Source organism: Argiope bruennichi, chromosome X1 (assembly GCF_947563725.1).
Source record: "Argiope bruennichi chromosome X1, qqArgBrue1.1, whole genome shotgun sequence".
NCBI lineage: Eukaryota > Metazoa > Arthropoda > Arachnida > Araneae > Araneidae > Argiope > Argiope bruennichi.
In genome coordinates, this window is record NC_079162.1 from 99,367,296 (window position 1) to 99,386,682 (window position 19,387).

A 19,387-nucleotide genomic window follows, 5' to 3' on the forward strand; every position below is an offset into this window, starting at 1 on the left:
TCATTAAAAATGTTTTTAATGCTATTTTACATTTAAAAATTATTTTGATAGTTATTATATCAAATTTGAATAAATAATATGCACTAGACTGCAATTCATAAGATTTTCGTGAGAAGATTCTACCAAAGATTAGAATTTGTGAAAAAAAATGTTTTTAAAGATGTAAAATAGCATTAAAACGTATATAAATGTAGACATAAAAATTAATATAATTTCATAAACAATAGATTTAAAAACTAAATTCAAATGGCTTTATAAAGAAAACCGTTTAAAAAGTAAGAATATTGAATTAAAAAAATTTCTATCTTCGCAAAAAAAAAAAAAAAATATTTTAACATAATTACTTACTTTAATGTGTTTATTTTCCCGTGGTTCTGAAACCTATATACTTTTCCATTTTCCTCTCTTAGCATTTTTTTTTTTCATCTAAAAAATTAGTGATTTTAATTTTTTAAAGATTCATAGTGCAAGACGTTTCGGGTAAACAGTAATTTAAAGAATTGAAGTTATAATATTAGTTTGTCATTTTTTTCAATACCTGCTCATCTGTTTCCAACGTTTTAAAACTCCAATCATAATTTCTAAAATATGAAGTTTTGCTAAGCCATCCGATAAAGCTAAATATTTGAGTTTTAGTTTCAGAAAATTGAGTTGAGGAAACTATGATAATGGTGACGAACTAGTCTTAACAATTTTGCTTTTATATTCTCCTGAAGAAAAGCATGACGGGTTTCAAAATTCATATGATTTTTATCACGTAGTCATAAACTGTCTACAATATAAAATTTCTTAGGCATCTGAAAGTATTTTAAGAGAAAAGAGGCTTTCTGGTGTTATTTTTCAAGTTTCTGTTTAATGAGCTTCAACAGGTAAAGAAGAAAAACAATCTCTTTGAAAATAGGCCATTAGAATAATACTATCTTATTAAATAGTTAGGGAAATTGCACGCATGGATTAGAAAGACATCTATTAGCAGTTAGTACTAGAAACATGAATCTGGAAAGTATCCAGCATTTCTTTCAGCTGATGCCAGGTATATCGATCCACACAGGTAATATTACGTGATAGAATATTCAACAATTGAAAGAATATTTTAAGCGAAGTATTTTAAATTTAACTGTGATATTGTTCACTAGATAATGCAGGGGAGAAGTAACTATTAAAATTTATGAATAAATTTAATGCAACTTGTATTCAATCACTATTACAAAACAAAAAGCTTATCTTTTCTCATATCTTAGGTTTCTTAAGTGGTTTCTGATCCCTTTCCATAATTTGATAGAATTAAAAGATTATCAAAATGAGCCAAGTTAAGTTGATTTGTCTCATCTTTCGAAAGATGAAATTATGTAACCGATTTCTTTTGCTCTCTTCCTGTTGTGATACTCGTTTTAAGTTTTTAAATTTGTGTATACTCGGTAAAATTGTGGTATATTAAAAATTTTTAGAATCAAATTACTTCTTAATCAATTAATTAAATTGCAATTCTTTATAACTAGAATCACAATTTCATTCTGCCTAGTCAAGAATTGTAATAAAAAAAACGATTTGAAGATTTCTTAATGGCAATAATAATAAATTAAAAACTAAAAAAGCAAAAAATTTCCTTTTTTAATAAATTATGTAAAGGGTGCTTTAATAATTATATTACGTTTTATTAAATTTATTCTATAAAAAAACTTCTTGAGCACCGAAATTTTTGACGCTAACTCTTGTAATTTATATCTTGTTAAATGTTTTAGTAGGTATATGAAGCCCAGAATTCAGTTACATAGTTTATGGCGAAGAATTTGTTCCATTCTTTTCTGTTTATGGAAGTTTTATGCTAATGACGGATTTAACTGTTTTTTCTGCCAATTAAACAAAGTTCAGATTCTCTTTCTTTCCATACCGTAGTTCTGGTGTAGAAATATTTTTCTCTAACTTTTTTTATTTTCTTTTTCAATAATTTTCTTTAAAATGAACTTACGTCTGGTATACTTATGAAGGTGGTTTACTAAATGGATTTAGTTATATAAAAAATAATCAAAAATACAAACATTATGAAATATCAATTAAAATTACTTCTTAAACAAACTAAAAAACTAAAAAATTTATTCTGAATCAAACTATAAAGATACGATTATATTTAGAGAAATGTAGCGTATTTAGAGACTTCTACTAAAACACAGATAAACTTAACCAAATTGGTAAGAATATTAAGTTAATATAAGCAAAAGAATAAAATAGAATTTAAAAAAAAGCGAGTCACGAGGGTTCAATATTGTTGGATGAAAGTCAGACCCCTCACAGAAAAAATCCCTTGCTTGAATCCCTGCCTGAGAGTGACCCTTGAGAAAGTCCTCAGGCCGGATTCATAATTTCTTTTTTGATTCTATTTTATTCTTTTGCTTATATTAACTTAAAATTCTTACTAATTTGGTTATATATAAACATGTAGATAAAGAAAATTTAAGCTATTTAATTTGATGCTGAAAACGAACACGAAATCATCAATATTCAAAAAGCGTAGATATTCATATCCAAGAATTTCCTTAAGAATTGATATTAGTAAAACAAAGCGCAAAATGCTTCGTACTAAGCGAAAATGAATCGATAAAGTATTAAAAATACGTCATTCCAATTTTTTTTCCTCCGCTAAAAGTTATCTGCAAACACTTAAAAACCTTTTATGGTATTTACTTAAGTGATACTTTCAGTTGCAAAAAGGAGGAAAAAAAAAAAGTTCAAAAAGCGATCTATGTTTCTAGTGCCGGAGCTATGATTTCCTCCTTCAGTTGATATCTGTTTTTTCCATTTCAATGCTTTTTGAGTAAATGCGTCGCTCCTTCTTCTTTTTTTTTCTTCACTGAGATCTCTGAGGTTTTACTTTTTAATCCTTTAAGTGGCGATGCCGACAATGAATTTCCATCTATCATAGCAGCTGCATATTAAGTTCTAAGAAACTACTTTTATATTGAATTTATTGATCGTCCATTCCAATTTTGAAATTGTGGGAAAGCAGTAGATAATTTCTTCTTTTCAAATCCCTTTCAGTAATTGTGCATGCATGAAACATATTCTAAAAATAATTTTGAAACTTTTTTCTAATACAACTTTCCGTCCTCCCCCCCTTCAAAAAATAGTGATGTCATTCCTTTGTTCCCTTTCATAATAATCAAATAGGTGGATATAGTTTTGCCTGTATATTTTATGATTATTATTATGAAAATTAAGATTTATGCTTTTAAAAACCACTGCATGACGCGTGTTACAACTTACCCTTATTGCAATAAACTTCTGGCTTCCCTCATGTGATACAAGCATCGTAACATCCATTGTGAAAGATCCAAACTCAGATCACTTCCATAAGACATATTTCATGTCATCGATGATATGGCCGTTAACCAGACACAAACGCTATTGTAAATTGAAAGAAGCCAAACTAATGAATTAAAGAACAGTTGGAGAACTTGTGGTTATTTTTACTTTTTGAAAATATCTTGAAAGTCTTCGAAAATCTCACTGAGAACATATTACACAAAAGAAAACAACGTTGGAACTCCCTTAGCATTTGTATTTGTAACATATCGATTAAATATGTATTTAATGATTTTCATGAGCTAGTAACAATTTCTTTACCTTTAAGCCAAGTATTAGCGTGAGATCTATTTATCATTAAAATCTCCAACTTTATTCCATTTATGATTTCATTCTTTGTAGTTGAATTTCTGAGCGAATTACAAGGTATGTTTAATGAGACTTAACTGTAAGGAAGAAAAATCTAATAATATTTTTTCCAGTTTAAGTTTTGGAGTGGGACTTAATGATTATTGCGAAGCAGACTGAAAAACATAAGAATTGGTAGTATTGTCTCAACTCGAATGTCTTAAATTGTGACAGAATGCTACTTGAGTCAAACACACAATGAATAAGCATGAAATTATACTACCTTGATACCAATAATACTAATGTCAAATGTGTTAGTGACAATTACTACCAGTGCGCTTAAATTGTAGCTTTTATTTACATTTGTGTCTTTGACCTCAGATCTATTTATTATGGATTTAGTTCAAAACGCATTTTTTAGGTTATGGCAGAGCTTATTTAGAGTTGGGATGTATCAACTATTTTATTTTATTACTTGCTTACATAAATTTTATTACTTGCTTTTATTAGAATACTTGCTTACATAAAAAAATCAATTTTTTATTATTAATATTTTTTTTGTCAAGAATTTGTAACAATTTTCAAAACAGACTTTTGAGAATATTGCTTTGACAGCAATATTTCTTTAAAGCTTTACAAAAATATTACGATAATTTATAATTAACACGCTTCTTAGCATAATGAAATCGCCAAACATTTCATCCAATTACTGCTAAAGATTCAATACTAGAATGATATGTTCCGAAGGTTACAACTTGAATGTCTTTTAAATATGTCCAATATCCATCCAATTTCTTCACAATATTTGCTGCATTAACTAGCTCTCTGCAATATCCAATTCAGAAGAAAGATATTTGTCTATGAATGGGCACAAAAATTAAGCATGGACAATGTTTTTCTCTGACTCAGTGATATGCGCGAAGGATTTCAAATATATTCTCTTATTCTCATAATTATAGCAAATGGGAAACCTCAAATATGGGATGAGAAAATTTGGTTATGGTGGTTGGTTCTCGCTTCCCTGATGGGTACATTATAAGGATCGAGTTACTTTCATGGCTGGACGTACCTCCTACGGAAACCATTACAATGTGGTAGGTGAGGGCAGTTAGGATTCAGTCATATTTCTAAGTTCTGTGTTGTCGCAACGTCTATCATTCAGATTATTCCGGATGTTGGGTAGGCTGGGAGTAACTCCTACATAATATCCTTATAATAGTGTGGAACCTGAATATCAACTTAGCTATCAGGAATACCATTTCTGTTGAAAATCGCGAGGTTGGTCTCCATTGGTTTGTTGTTTCAAAACAGGGTGCTGATTTTACAGATATCAGTCAAATAAAATATAATGTATTGATGTGTTTATTTATTACCCTTTCATTCGGGGTTTTTCCATAGTCTGGCAGTTTTTCATTCTTTATCTCCTATTATATTTTCTGCATCTTTAAAAAATTAAAATACAAATGATACAAACCTCGCCAAGGTATATATTGCAAACAATCAGAAGACAATAATCACATTAAAAAGTTTTTATCTAAAATATTAATGAGATAAATATTACACTCATTAAAAAAATCATTGCTCTCAAAGATTTCCATTAAAAATTTGTGCTCAGTGATCAAATCAACGATTTCCATCAAAACTAATCATAAAACTTTCGTTTATCCAATTTTATCGAAATGCTCCAAAAAAATTCTTATCTCGGTAATTAAAATGTTTCATCCAGACTGTGAAGAGAATGATACTTTAAATATTTTATGTTTTTATAAATAATTTATTTATTCGCAGCATATTATGTATAAATTTGAATTTAACAAAAAGTGCAGAACTCTATTACTAAAATGGCTAGAAAATACCGTGCTGATGGAGTGGTGCGGTATTTGGAGAGTGGATACTTGCTCAGAAGTTGTTCCTATCCTCTAACTTCCTTTGGAAGTCGCGAGTTCTGTCACCAGGAGTTGGTTATATAAAAGACTTTTGATTTACACAAAATTTAATAAATTTGTTGTATTAAATACATATTTATTACATTTTTACTTTATATATTTACATAAATTTTGTAAGCTTTTCATTTTCCATTCTCTGTTCCATTTTATACTCTTTGGACATCAAATATATAATGCAAGAAAATAAATTATTCAAGAAAGTCCAGTTAGAAAATTAAGTTGCATATATGTGTATCATCATCAATAAAACGCTAAACAAGAATGTCTTTGTTCAGATGTTCAACGATTTGCATCTAATGACATTGGAATTTTCGATTACCTGATTCATCAGAGGGAGTACTTTTCAGAAAGCCTTTCTCCCTTTAAACGAAATGTCTCGACCTGATTGAAAACAATGAGCCAAGCTAAGTATAGAGGAAGAATGAGACGAAAACCACTACAGGAGTTCTTTGTGTAAGTGGACACAAGCAACTGCACACTTTTATAAAGAAAATTTGTTCTTTTTTTCTTTATAAAATACATTTTTGCATGTATAAATAGCGACAATCTGTCCAAGCATTATTCGAAAGAGACCTTTTGTTTCGGAACAATAAATGTAATTCCAAGAAAGGCAATTGCTGTTTGAATACCGGAAGACTTTTAGATGAAAACCTCGGATTTTCTTTTCGATGGCAGTGAAATCTATTTTTATAGCAAATATAATTGAATAATAGGAAACAGAACAATTGAAAGTTAGAAGCATTTTCATTTCAATTGTATTTGTTCAATTCAGTCAGTAGGGAGGACGCGATTCCTCGTGATGCTTTCAACGGTCATGCGTGAGGAGTAATGGTAGTTCCATTACATTCGCATGTCATCTGAACTTCATCTAAAATATCGCCTTGACTTTGAAAAATACTGAGTTACTTTTCAATAAGGAATGAAAAGAAGAAATAATGGGATTTATTTTTCAATGTGTAAAATGTTTCAATTTTATGAATGGAATTCTTTTACTTCCTTAAGAATGATTGGAATTTTTCGGCAGTATTAATAAACTTAATAAAGCCACTTTTTAACTGTCGCGCAAGTAAAAATTACATTCACATATCATTTGGGATTCATTTAGAATATCTCCCAGACATTGAAAAATACGAAGTTACTTTTCTATAAGGAATGAACAAAGAATGAGGTTTTTTTGTTATTTTTTTAATGTCTAAAATGTTTCAAATTTATGAATGGAATTCTTTTACTCACTTGAGAATGATCGAAACTTTTTGACAATATTAATAAGCTTAATAAGACCAGTTTTTAAGTGTTATGCACACTGAAAAATGGTTGTTTCATTTCATTCACATATCATTTTTATTTCATCAAGAATATCTTCTTAACTCTGGAAAATAATGAGTTACTTTTCCATAAGGAATGAACAAAGAATGAGAATTTTTGCTATCTTTCAACGTATGAAGTGCTTCAGTTTTATGAATGGAATTTTTATTTTCTTCCTTATGAATGATCAGAATTTTTAGACAATATTAATAAATTGAATATAGTTAATTTCCAACTGTCATGCGCGAGGGAAAAGTTGGGATTTATTAAGAGTATCTCCCTGTCTTTGAAAAATATGGAGTTACTTTTCTTTAAGGAATTTGGCGAAGAATGAGAATTTTTTGTTATTTTTTGTTTGTAAAATCATTGCATTTTATGCATGGAATTATTATTCTTCCTTAAATATGATCGCATTTTTGAGATATTAATAATAAATTTAGTAGAGCCAATTTTTTATAGTCATGGGTGCGGAATAAAGGTAATTCCATTACCTCCACATATTTAGAATTTATCAAGAAAATCTCTTTGACTTTGGAAAATATTGAAGTACCTTTATATTAAAAATCGACAAAGAATGGTTTTTTTAAAAAATTTTATGAGTGAAATGTTTTATCCTTGAAGATTATAGCATAGACAATAATAATAAATTTAATAGAACCAATTTTTTATGGTGATGTACGAGGGATAAGAACAGTTCCATTACATCTACATAGAATTTGGGCTTCAACAAGAACATTTTATTGACTGTCGAAAATATTGAGTTACCTTTATTTTAGAAATCGACAAAGAATGGCGATGATTTTTTAAAATTTTTGATATGCGAAATGTTTTTAAATTTTGGGAATGGAATTGTTTTTTATCCTTGAAATCGATAGCAATTTTCAGGCAATATTAATAAATTTAGAATAAATAAAAGAAAATTTTTAAAAACACATTTTTTTATTATATTGCGAAGTTATATATTTTCTAAATAATTTTGAAGAACTTTTATTTGAATAATTTTTTACATTTTAATCTTAAATTTGTAATTCCTTTTCACGATTTTGGTAATTGGTAGACTACTTTTCTATGCGCAAGAAGTAGTAATTTTTATTAATTTTTATGAATGAAAAGTTTCGATTTTATGAATGTAATTATTCTACGCCCTTAGGAATGACCACAATTCTTCAATAATAGTAACATATTAAAAAAAAAGCCGCTTTTTAACATCATACTTTTTTAGTGTATTGAAAAATAATTTTTTTTATTTGAATTAATTGATATAGTTTAATCTTAAATTTATAATTCATTATTATAAATATTAAAGATACTTGAAATCAATATTTTTAAAATTGGTTTCCAAATGATGTCACGACTGTGAAATAAGTATTTAATTAAATTAATTTGTTAAATAAAAATGGTAATGCCTAAATAACGTATTGACTTCGAGAAGAGATACGTGTATAAGATTTCAGGCTTATATACGTAAGAAGTAAAAGTAAAATATATAACTAAATTTCACTGTCAGAAACATGAAAATAGTTAGGAAGATGACAAAAAACGATAGTAACAATATGAGATATTTCGTATACTTGTAACAAAGGATAGACTTTGTTTCAAAGAAATTTCCCCAGTAAATGTAAGTTAAAATTGAAATATAATAAATGCATTAAAATATAAGAAATGAATAAAAAGAATGATAAATATTTTTTATAATGGGTAATCATTTGGTGTTAGCTTCAATACCACTTTGCCTGTCACATGTAATAGAAGTTCTCAAACCAATGCTTTATTTTTTGGCTGAAATTTTTTCGCACGGAACACACACACACACACACACACACACACACACACACACACACACACACACACACACACACACACACACGCACACACACACCTACCTTCCCCCTCTCATACAACTCTTCATTAGGCCGACCGACAGTCACACTCTCCATATCTTAGTTATGATTCTGGGATTAATACTGAAAACGATAGTTAACTATTCATGGGAGTGTATTGATATAGAGAACACGAATTAAACTTGAACCAACATGTGCATGATAATAATCACGGGATAGCATAACGGAACTGGTTACAATAAAATGGACTCATTTCTCATATTAATCGTCATTAATAATAAATATCTGCTATTATGCTTTATAATGCGCTGATTATTAGAATATAGAATTATAATTTATTATAATTAGAATTTATAATTTATTATAATGTAATAGATTCATTTATGAATATAACTAAATGATATGAATTAAAAAGTAAATTTTTGATTATAATATTATTTTATTATCAAAATAGATCAATGCCTTAAATAGAATTTAAGACATTGACATATTGATCAATTGATTGACCTACTATTAATCAATTCCTTAAACAGAGTTTAGAATTAATTAACCTTAAATTCTATTTAAGGTAAATTGATTTTTAATCGAGAAATGCCTGAATGATGCTACATATACTATATATGATTCTTATGAACATGATACAAAATAATAAAAGTTTGAGAACTCCTGATATAGAACGCTCAATTCAGAAAGGAATCCAATCTATTTTGCGGCATTTTAAAAATATTTCCTCTCAAACAACTCTATCTTAATCTTTTCTACAGTTTAAAAAATATATTATAGGATATATCTTTTATTATTCTAATGCTTATTTGATTGATAAAAGGCGATTCGGTAACATTTACCCATATTTCAAAATGGCGATGCTTTTCAAACTGTCTTCGTATCCCTCCAAATTGGGAGATAATCTGATGAATCTAGCCTGTTACTTTATGCCCTCCTACGATTTGGCGTGAATCGATTAATTTGTTAAATTTAGCAGTTTCCCGGAGGCTACTGGGACAAGTATCTTATTTTCCATCAGCCGTGAAGCAGAACAGGTCGTACCTGGCATTTCTCGCCCATATCCATGCATTTTCCCCATGACAGGTTTAACATGAATATATATTGGGGTCTTTCACAAAATCGCAATGCAAGGATTACGAACCCCCTTCCCCGGCGGCTTTGTTCGTTGCGGATTGGGAAAAAGTCGGATTTATTTCAGATGTGTTGAATTCAAAATCGCATTTTCAATAGTTGGCTGTTTTTGAAATTGGGTATAGGGCATAACATAACCAAAAAATTTTTTTCTGCACCATTGAATTATTCAACATCTAATTCCACATTCTCAAATCTACTAAACATTGAAATAAATTGCACTTTTATGGTATTCAGTCACGATTTTACTATTTTACAATGTGCCTTTTTACACTACTATGCTGGTAATTGACAAGAATATAGGTTTCTTAATCCTGTCATCTTAGTCTTGCTTGTTAGTTTTATCTTGTTTTTCCCTTGTTGGTATTTTCCTTTCCATTTAAAAACGTTTTCTGCCACTATGAGTAAGTAAAAAGGCTTTAGAAATTTAATCTAATTGGTGCATTTTAATTATTGTATGCATTTTCAAGAACTCATGAATTTTATTATTTGAAAATAGGATATGCATTTAGCACAGTTGCGAGTTTAAATTTTTTGTGACCGTATTCAGTTTACATTATGAGTTCCCCTTTTTTAATATAAGTGGCTAATTAAGTTTTACATTTTAATATGTTTTAAACCTAATCTCAGTGTTAATGGTTTATCTTAATTTCTCTTTAAGTCAAATGCTTTATTTTAGTAACTTCGTGAGAATGTATGTATTTTATAATTAAATTTATACATATTTTTTTGTTTAAATTGAGAAATTATATCAATTTCTCAAAATGTTCTGCAATTTCTGAACTAGAAAATAAATGATCTATTCATTTAGAAATATTTTATAGCTTCTTTAATGCATTACAATGCGAAAAAATTTGAAAATGACATATTCTTTATCAGCCAAATCCTAATATTTATAAAGTGGATAGAAATACAGCTTATTTTTTAATTCAGGAACTAGGTAATATATTTCTAAGCTATCTGTAAAATTTTAAGCAAATTATTTGATAAATCTCGAAACTAGAAGATTTTTGCTTTATACCACTTTTTAACTATTCCCGCTTTTTTTCCAATTTTTGAAAAAACATTTGTCACTTATCCGGAATATTTTGGTTTCATAAATGTTTTTCAATGCAAATATTCAAAAATATAGCTATTTTAGAGTGTTTTTCAAAAATTTCAAACGAAATAATCACGTATCTTAAAACAAATGCCTTTTTTTTACTATACGTAACAAGAAAAACCAATATCGTAAGGGGGTAAAACATAATTTTGCTTACGGAATATCTCCCAATAAGTCTGTCTTATAAGGATGTATATTATCAAAATCTTTCACTCTAAAATTACTAAAATTCATACATTCAGTCAGAATAAATTTTACTGATACTATTGCGTTACAAGAAGAACTTGGTGGTGGCGGCTTTCTTTTTAATAAATGATAATGGGTAAAACAAGTGTGACCAATTCTGAGTCTTGGCAATTTTACAGCATTCTACTATTTATAGAAGTAATTTTAAAATTTTTAATGGATGTTTGTATGCAACACAATTTATTATTATCCTCTTTGTCTCATATGTTTTACCATTTCTCTAGAATACTCAAGCTTATTGTCTGATCAACATCGCTTAGAGGAATCAGAGAGAAAATGAGACAAATAATAATGCAGTTCATTTCATAATATTGTTTTATAAAAGGTTTTAATTTGTTTTATGAAGTCATAATCCTGACTTATACATTGTTTAGTAATCTCGAAGCAAAAATGATCATAAGAGAACGGCAAATTTAGCAATAATAGTATCAATTGCATCCTGTCTTTTGGAAGTAGAACTGCAAATTAAAATGTCTTTTCCCAAACTGATTTCAATATTAGATTCACACTTAAAACGAATGAAGTTCCTTTTCAATAAAAAGAAGTATTTTACAATTTCACTATCACAATTTGGTAATAAATTTATTCATTTAAATCAGGTTCCTTGAGTATCATAATTTGTTATAAAGCATATTTGTTTAATGAAATTCCTGTTCCATTAAAAAGAAGTTTTACAATTTCAATATTTTAATTCAGTAATAAGTAGATTTATATAATGAATTTCCTGCTTTCCTAAAAAGGAGAATTTTACAATATCAATATTATAATTTGATAGTAAGATATTTAATAGAGAATTATGCAGCGTCATATGTGGTTTACATATTTCTGGGTACACATATGATGTTAAATTAACCGATATTATTCATATTTTTATGTAGAGGAGCGTATGACTGGCTCATGTATGTATGACTTTTAAGAGAGACGTATGTAAGCCTTCAGTGGTTAATATTTTGTCTATTAAATGTTCGAAAACTACAATGGCTCCAGCAAATTTCGAGCCAGTGCAAACCATTAATCTTTTAATCAAATGAAATTTATATATCACTCTAATGCGATAAGGAAAATGTATATTTTGAATAAATGAAAAATTTAATCTATTGTTAAATTACTTAGACTTTTATGTAACAATTTTCATATTTTATTGTAGGTAACATGATTACATTTTTTTTAATTTTTTTTATTTTCAGCCTGTTGAAATCACAGTTGAAACTCTTCAAAAGTACTTGGATCTTGAAAAAGAAATCCAGTTATTTGAAAAACGCCATGTTTTGGATAACTATCAACTCAAGTCTGACCAGCTGGAACAACTTGAGAAAAATTTCCAAGCTCTGCAAGACAGCAGGAACCTCCAAGCTCAAAATTTGTAAGTCGGAATACTTTTTAATACTTATCTGATAACAAGTGTTTTAATCTTTTCCTTTCTGAATGTTCTAGATGTATCTGTTTTTAATTTTATGTCAAAAATAACAAGGATTCAGTGGTAGTAAACAGATTTAAGATTTTGCATCAAAACAAATGTGACGTTTATATTTTAATTAATGAAAGTAGCGTTGCATAAAATTATAATAAATTATACTGGGTGTCCCTGAATTCATGGGCCAAACTTTAAGGATATGCAAAATATATATAAAGAAGCATTTTTTTTTTTTTTTTTTTGTACAGAAATGTGGGTCAAAAATGAAAATTTTTGGAGGAACAAAAGAAAAAAAGCTGAGGAAATGAAGAGAAAACTCTTTAATTTCATACTATTTCAGTAAGTGCTCAAATGCCGACGTCCTGGCCTAGGGGTAGCGCGTCTTTCCCTTGATCTTGGCGTTCCGGGTTCGAGTCCTGGTTCGGGCAGGGTTGTTCTCTTCCTTGTGTTCTCTCTGTGAGGTGCATGAATGAGCCCCACTGTAAAAAGGGGTTGTGCAAGCGAGTGTGTGTGTGCTATCTTCATTTGAGCTAGAAGTCAGACTTCAGCCCTCGGGTGCTCAGGGGTCTTTACCCTCAGAAGCTACTGCGCAAAATTTGGCAAAAAAAAAAAAAAAAAAAAAAAAAAAAAAAAAGTGCTCAAATGGGTTACTACCAGCATCGATACAGGCCTAGTAGCGTCTAGCAAGTAATTAGCGTATACTCTTTCGAAGATGCCAGGTGTTCCATGAACAATCGCTGCGGCGATTGAAAGTTTGGCAATGAAGTCTTTATCAGAGTCATTGGATTTCTGGCAGACACTACATTTTTACGTCTTGCTTACACTTACTTGTTCCACCTACACTTTTCACCATATTGCTATGTAAAAAATGCTTCTTTATATGTATTTTACTTATCCTTAAAGTTTGGACGTTGAATTCAGGGACACCCTGTATATACAGGTTGTTCACTCTCATCTTTGTCCAATAACAAATTTCTAAACCGTTAGAGATATACACACAGTTCCAATTGGTAAAATGCTTTAAATGACAGGAAGTAATTCCTTTTATGTTATTGGAGTCAATAAATATATTTTTCAAAAAACTACTAGATATAATATTGTCTAATCAATCATATTTACTAAAATATTCTTGAGATTGTAGCATTTTAAATAAATAAAATTTCATTCTTCTAAGACTAAAACTGATCGACTCATTAAAAATTGAATTCTTTAGATAAATTTTAAGATAATTTCGGGCCCTCGAGAGAAATCTTAAGGAATCGTTTGCAAATTGAAATTATGCATCGTTTTTTTTATTCATACAAATTATTTCTTCAAAAGAAATTTTTAGACGACTCCTTATTTAGGTTAAATAGCTATAACTCTGCCAATTCTAGTCATAAATCGATGGGATATTTTATGGTATGTTTTAGAATACTGACATTTTTTAATAAATATAATTGAAAGGACCAGGGCACCGCATAAAATTTTGTAACTTTTTGAGAAATATATTCATTGAATCAAATAACATATAATTCCTCCCGTCATTTAAAGCAATTTTTTTTTTTTGCTTTAAAATATATAATATTTGTGTGTGTAGTTGAAATGGGGTGATATCTTTAAAGAATTGGCTACATTTGTGAAGTACTTTTTCTTTTGATGTATTTCCTGAACTGACGAAAGATTATAATAAACCTTTAGAAGATATTTTAAATACTTTCTGGCTTTGATCAATTCATGAAAAACGCATCTCTCAAAATTTTGCATGAAGTCATAAAAGTGACAATATCTTAATTGAACGTGAAATCGTAAAAAGAGGACACTAAAATCCACCCGTTGTTTTTATGCTTTTAAAATGGTGAAATTCGTGGACACAAGCTTACTAGGTATTTTAGGTGGCTTGGAAAATCTTAAATTTCGTGCTTTTCTTTAAAAAAATATTTGAGGATGAAATTTGACATAGCTCCAATAAATAAGGCTAAGTTATTCTCATGGAGACCTTTTAGAGGAAATTGAACTCCATCTCGGGAGAAATTAGGAATTCTATTTTAAATCTCATATGCTTCTAACCATTTTTGAATAATTGTGGTGAAGAGCACAGCCAGAGAATATAATCCATAATTATCTTATTCAGATTCATATTTCTCACCCATATCAGTTCCTTCTAATTTCTTAAAAAATATTTAATTGTATGAGGATTATTATTTCTTTTTCACTAAACACTTTTATTTTAATTGTTTTGTTTTGGTGTTTGTAAAAATAAAATTTATTAAAAAGGAAATTTTTATTTTAAATTTCTTATTGCTTTTCATGCGCAGAATTAAACATGATGCGATTTAAAATATGTGGTCTACTCTTTGATAGCTAGGTCCCTTTTAAAATAGTACTTACAAATTCGAGAATTAGCAAATAAAATTTTGAAAATAATAATTGCAAATGTTTGTAATTGAATTTATACAACAAATAGATCAATTTAAATATTTTTAGTTTATATTAATGATCTTCTTTAATGACATTAAATCGAATAATTGGTCATTCGGAAGATTAATTAGCGTGATTAATTTTTACCCACCTTTATTTAACCTTACTTGCTTTTGGTTCTTAACCCTTTAAAGGGCCATTTTTTTCTAGTCATATTATGTTAAAATATTTTTAGGCTTGAAATTAGAATAAGAAAAGGGATTCATTTAGCTTATTAGATAAATTTAATTTGATTAAATAATAATTAAGTAACAAATCAAGACACATCATTTTGTGTAAGATAAAGGACTGAAGCATCTAAGTTTCTGTTTTTGTAAAAAAATTGTCAGAACTTATACCAACCTACATAAATTCATTCAAAGACTGATAAATTTGGTGGGAAGCATACTTCCCGTGGCCCTAGAAAGGGTTAAATGGTCTTATGGAGGACATTGTATCTCAAACAGCTAGGGTCTTATCATCAAGTCGAAATCCAGTACTGAATGTAGGCAAGTCACGCAGCATCAACGTGATAATAATTATAGGGCAGAAAAACACCTTGAAAAAACACCACCATTTGATATAACTTTGAAACGAAATCACTAAATGTCAATTAGGCCATAAAAACTATTGTCTGTGTCTTGTAACTTCTAAGAAGAGTCAAGCAGTAAACACCACATGGCATTATTATTCCTATGATAAAACATCCAAAATACAACGAACCATTTTATATAACTCTGTAACAAAATCACCAAACCTCATTAAGACCATGAAAACATTTTCTGCATCTTTCGATTGCACAAGTTACGCTGCAACCACAAAGTGATAATATTGCTATCCTAAAAGGTATTCTCGGATTAATAACAAAATTATTTGGTTCATTGCGGTATTTTCTGAGAATCCAAGATCACCATTTCACTTACTTAAACACGTATTTTTCATAATATATGTTTTTGTCGTATTCTTTAGACATCAGCTGCAAGCGGCCATAGATAGAACAAATGGAACACAATCTCTCAAGCAGTTTCTATTCGAAAAGAGCCAGAAAGGTGAGCCTTTAAACGAAGATGAAGAGGAGTATGTGGATCTTTTAAATCGACAGGTAGAAAAAAAATCTGTTTATCTCATAAATTCAATTAATGTGCTGTTTCTCTAGTTCGAAAGAGCCCTTTTTAACCTGTTAACTGTCATGATGACTGTTTTTGAGATTGTTTTTGGAAAATTAATTGGAAACTTTAGTAATATATTTTCGATAATCGAGCAACTTTATATGAGCTTCATTAAAACTTACAAAAAAACTTACAATCGGGAAATTCTATCTGGAAAAAGATGTGTTATATATGTAGTATATACTTAGAATAATCTCTCATTACATTGTTAATGCGCAGTATTCTATTAATTCTGACAAGTTGACCTTCAAACATCAGTCAGAGCTTAGTAAGTTGCCGCGATCGTTTAGAAACGAATCGGCACCCTTGGTAACAACCTAGCCTACCCGAACGGTTAATTTGGATGGAATTTTTTTTTAATTTCTCAAAGTTACTAAAATTTTGGAGAGGTCGGAGTTCCAAATTTCGTCATAGCTTGTATAATGGTGACGGAATCGTTCAGCAACTAATCAGCATGCTTGGAAATGCTTTCATTTACAGATGTCGAATATGGATGCGATTTTTTAATTTTTTTTTCATAATTACTTCAATTTAAATTAACAATTTGCAAACCATTGAACAATACATGAATTAAATTTACTCCTTTTTTTATATAAAATTAAATGCTCTTCCTTATGATATTTGAATTATAGTTAACATTCAATTTTAAAAAATGAAATAATTAAAACTTAAATGGTAATAAATATTAATTATAATTATTCACATTATAAAAATAGAATTTTCTAGAAATTTACTCTACATCTTTTTAATTTTCAGTTACAAATACCAGGATATTAATTGTCATAAAAGCATTGTAAGCAAAATATATTTTGACATCTGACTCAGTTAATAAATTATGATTGTTCAAAAGAGTAACGTTACTTTAAGTAACAAATGGCTTTATAGTCACATATTTTATATCAAATTCCAAAAATATCCAAGTCTTATTTTTAATTGCTGATCAAAGTGGGAAAAAATAAAAATGACTCTTAGTTTTGAATTTTCAAGACAATTACTAAGCATTGCAAGCAAAGTCAATTATATTTCAAAAGAAGTTCACTGTTGTGGGAAAAAAAGCAAATTTAATTGGAACAGTTCCTTGTGAAACCTTTACTCATATTTCAGGTCTTAGCACAGAATGATTTGTAAAGAAATGCTTAATAACAGAATTCTTTATAAAGAATACACTAAAGACTTTAATTAATCCATTAAAGACATCCATTAAAGACTTTATATAACAGCCATCAGCAAAATCAAACTTTTATTTCATCGGTCTGATATGTTTGATACAGAATACGATGATGAAAGATAAATATTCAAAAAGAAGTCGAAGAAATGGAATAGTTCCAATGAACTTTCATCCAAACTTGATAAAAATAAAATTAATAAGTTTCCATCATCAAAGAAAAATATCCACTTCTTTAAAATGTCCAAGAGTAAAGCGATCTTTTCGAGAGATGTAAATAATGAAAAAAAATATTTCAAGGGTGGAAAACTTTATAACAAAAGAATAAAATGCTTTCAATTAATTTTAAATTTGCTCATAAATGGAAGAAATGGAGTAAGAAATGGGCACATTCACTATATTAGTCATTTATAATAGCTGAAAATCAGTAAATATTTTTTTGTCTTAGAATTAAATATTTTTTTAAAGTACGAATTTGAATTTTTGTATTTGTATTCATTAATTAGTAAAATTTTAAACTGTATATAGTAGAACTTTTTGAAAGTATTGAAATAAGCAGTGAGGTCAAATAAAACTAAGCTAGGTTCTTAAAATACTTTATTATTCGAAGCTTTTCCATATTAATTTTAAAATATCTTTCAAAGAACTTACACAAAAAAATATTGTGGAATTCTAGATTACTTCGAATAAAATCTTTCTTGAAATAACCTTCCTTACAGTGGAGATAATAAATAAATCCTTTCTAGGTAAGATATCAATTCACCTTATATCGATTCGACTTTTTGAAATGCTCAAAAGATTTTGCAAAAGATTGCTTTAGCTGAAGATGTTATGAAAATCAAATTATCGAATGAATATAGGAAAGATATCGAATTGTTCGGCTCTCACAATTCAGCAGCTGATCTTCGACTTCATACATACATGTGCATTTGCTGAGAGAGGAAAAAGAACGAAACGAAGAACAGGGGAGAAAAAAATATGAATGTGTACTTCTCCTAACTTATCAAAATGGACTCCTGTGATATTCTATGATGCTAACTTTTTATCCACATTCTATTGAGAGCCGGAGATTATACTTTTCTGTTACATGATTCAAAAGTAATATTATTGTACGCTAGAGAAGGACAGTTAATTTCCGTTTGAAGCAACGGTAATAATCAGTGACTAGCAAATGTATGTCCCAAATTTATAAATTAATAATTAATTAGGGATTTCAGCAATGAATGTTAAAAATTACACATTTATAATAAAAAAATTAGATAAATAATTCGATTTTTCCTTCATTCTTCCAAAATTGCTTATTAATTGAGAGACAAAATTATGAAAACTTTTGTACGAAAATCTTATTTTATTGTAAGCAAAATTAACTATATGTAATAATATCTAATATTACTAAAAAAAAAGTGATATGTATATAATCATATGTGATGGAAAAATGAAACTTGTCAAATAAATTTGAACTATAATATATTCACATTTTTACGTATGTTCCAACAAAACTGAAAATAAAGAAATAACTTTATCCTGAATTAATGGCACTCGACAGTTTGAGTGTTATGAAAAATTGTAAGTTTCCTATTCCAGAAATCTATTCTATGAAATTATAATATGATTCTATGAAATAGTCATTGTTTTGAACAAGGCCATCAACTATGGGTTATCTCGTAATTAGCATTCAACGCGATAAAATTGTTTACAGAGGGCCTACCAATGCAACTTCGTAAATTTTAAGCAAAGACAACTGAAGGCTCGATCACACTGCAACATTAAAAATAAAGAATGAATATTTGACTAATCCTGAAAGTAAGCTAAGGAGTCCATTCTTCTGCCATGCAGGAGATATATTATCTGCCTGGCAAAATGCTCTTTTATATTACCTTTATTTTAGTTAGAAGAACATGTGATAATATTGTTATGCTCAATAGCATGAGAACATTATTAGTAACCATAGCGATTGCTACAGATATACACCCAT

General features: G+C 28.7%; 1 protein-coding gene across 2 annotated transcripts in view; it reads left to right on the forward strand.

The window, feature by feature from the left end:
• LOC129958617 (paramyosin-like) overlaps positions 1-19,387 on the forward strand; it is a 224,330-nt gene that overhangs the window by 74,145 nt on the left and 130,798 nt on the right. For both annotated transcript variants that reach the window (XM_056071216.1, XM_056071217.1), the window contains exons 4-5: positions 12,413-12,588; positions 16,048-16,180. In XM_056071216.1, coding sequence (XP_055927191.1) covers positions 12,413-12,588; positions 16,048-16,180 — 309 coding nt within the window. The remainder of the gene's footprint in view (positions 1-12,412; positions 12,589-16,047; positions 16,181-19,387) is intronic.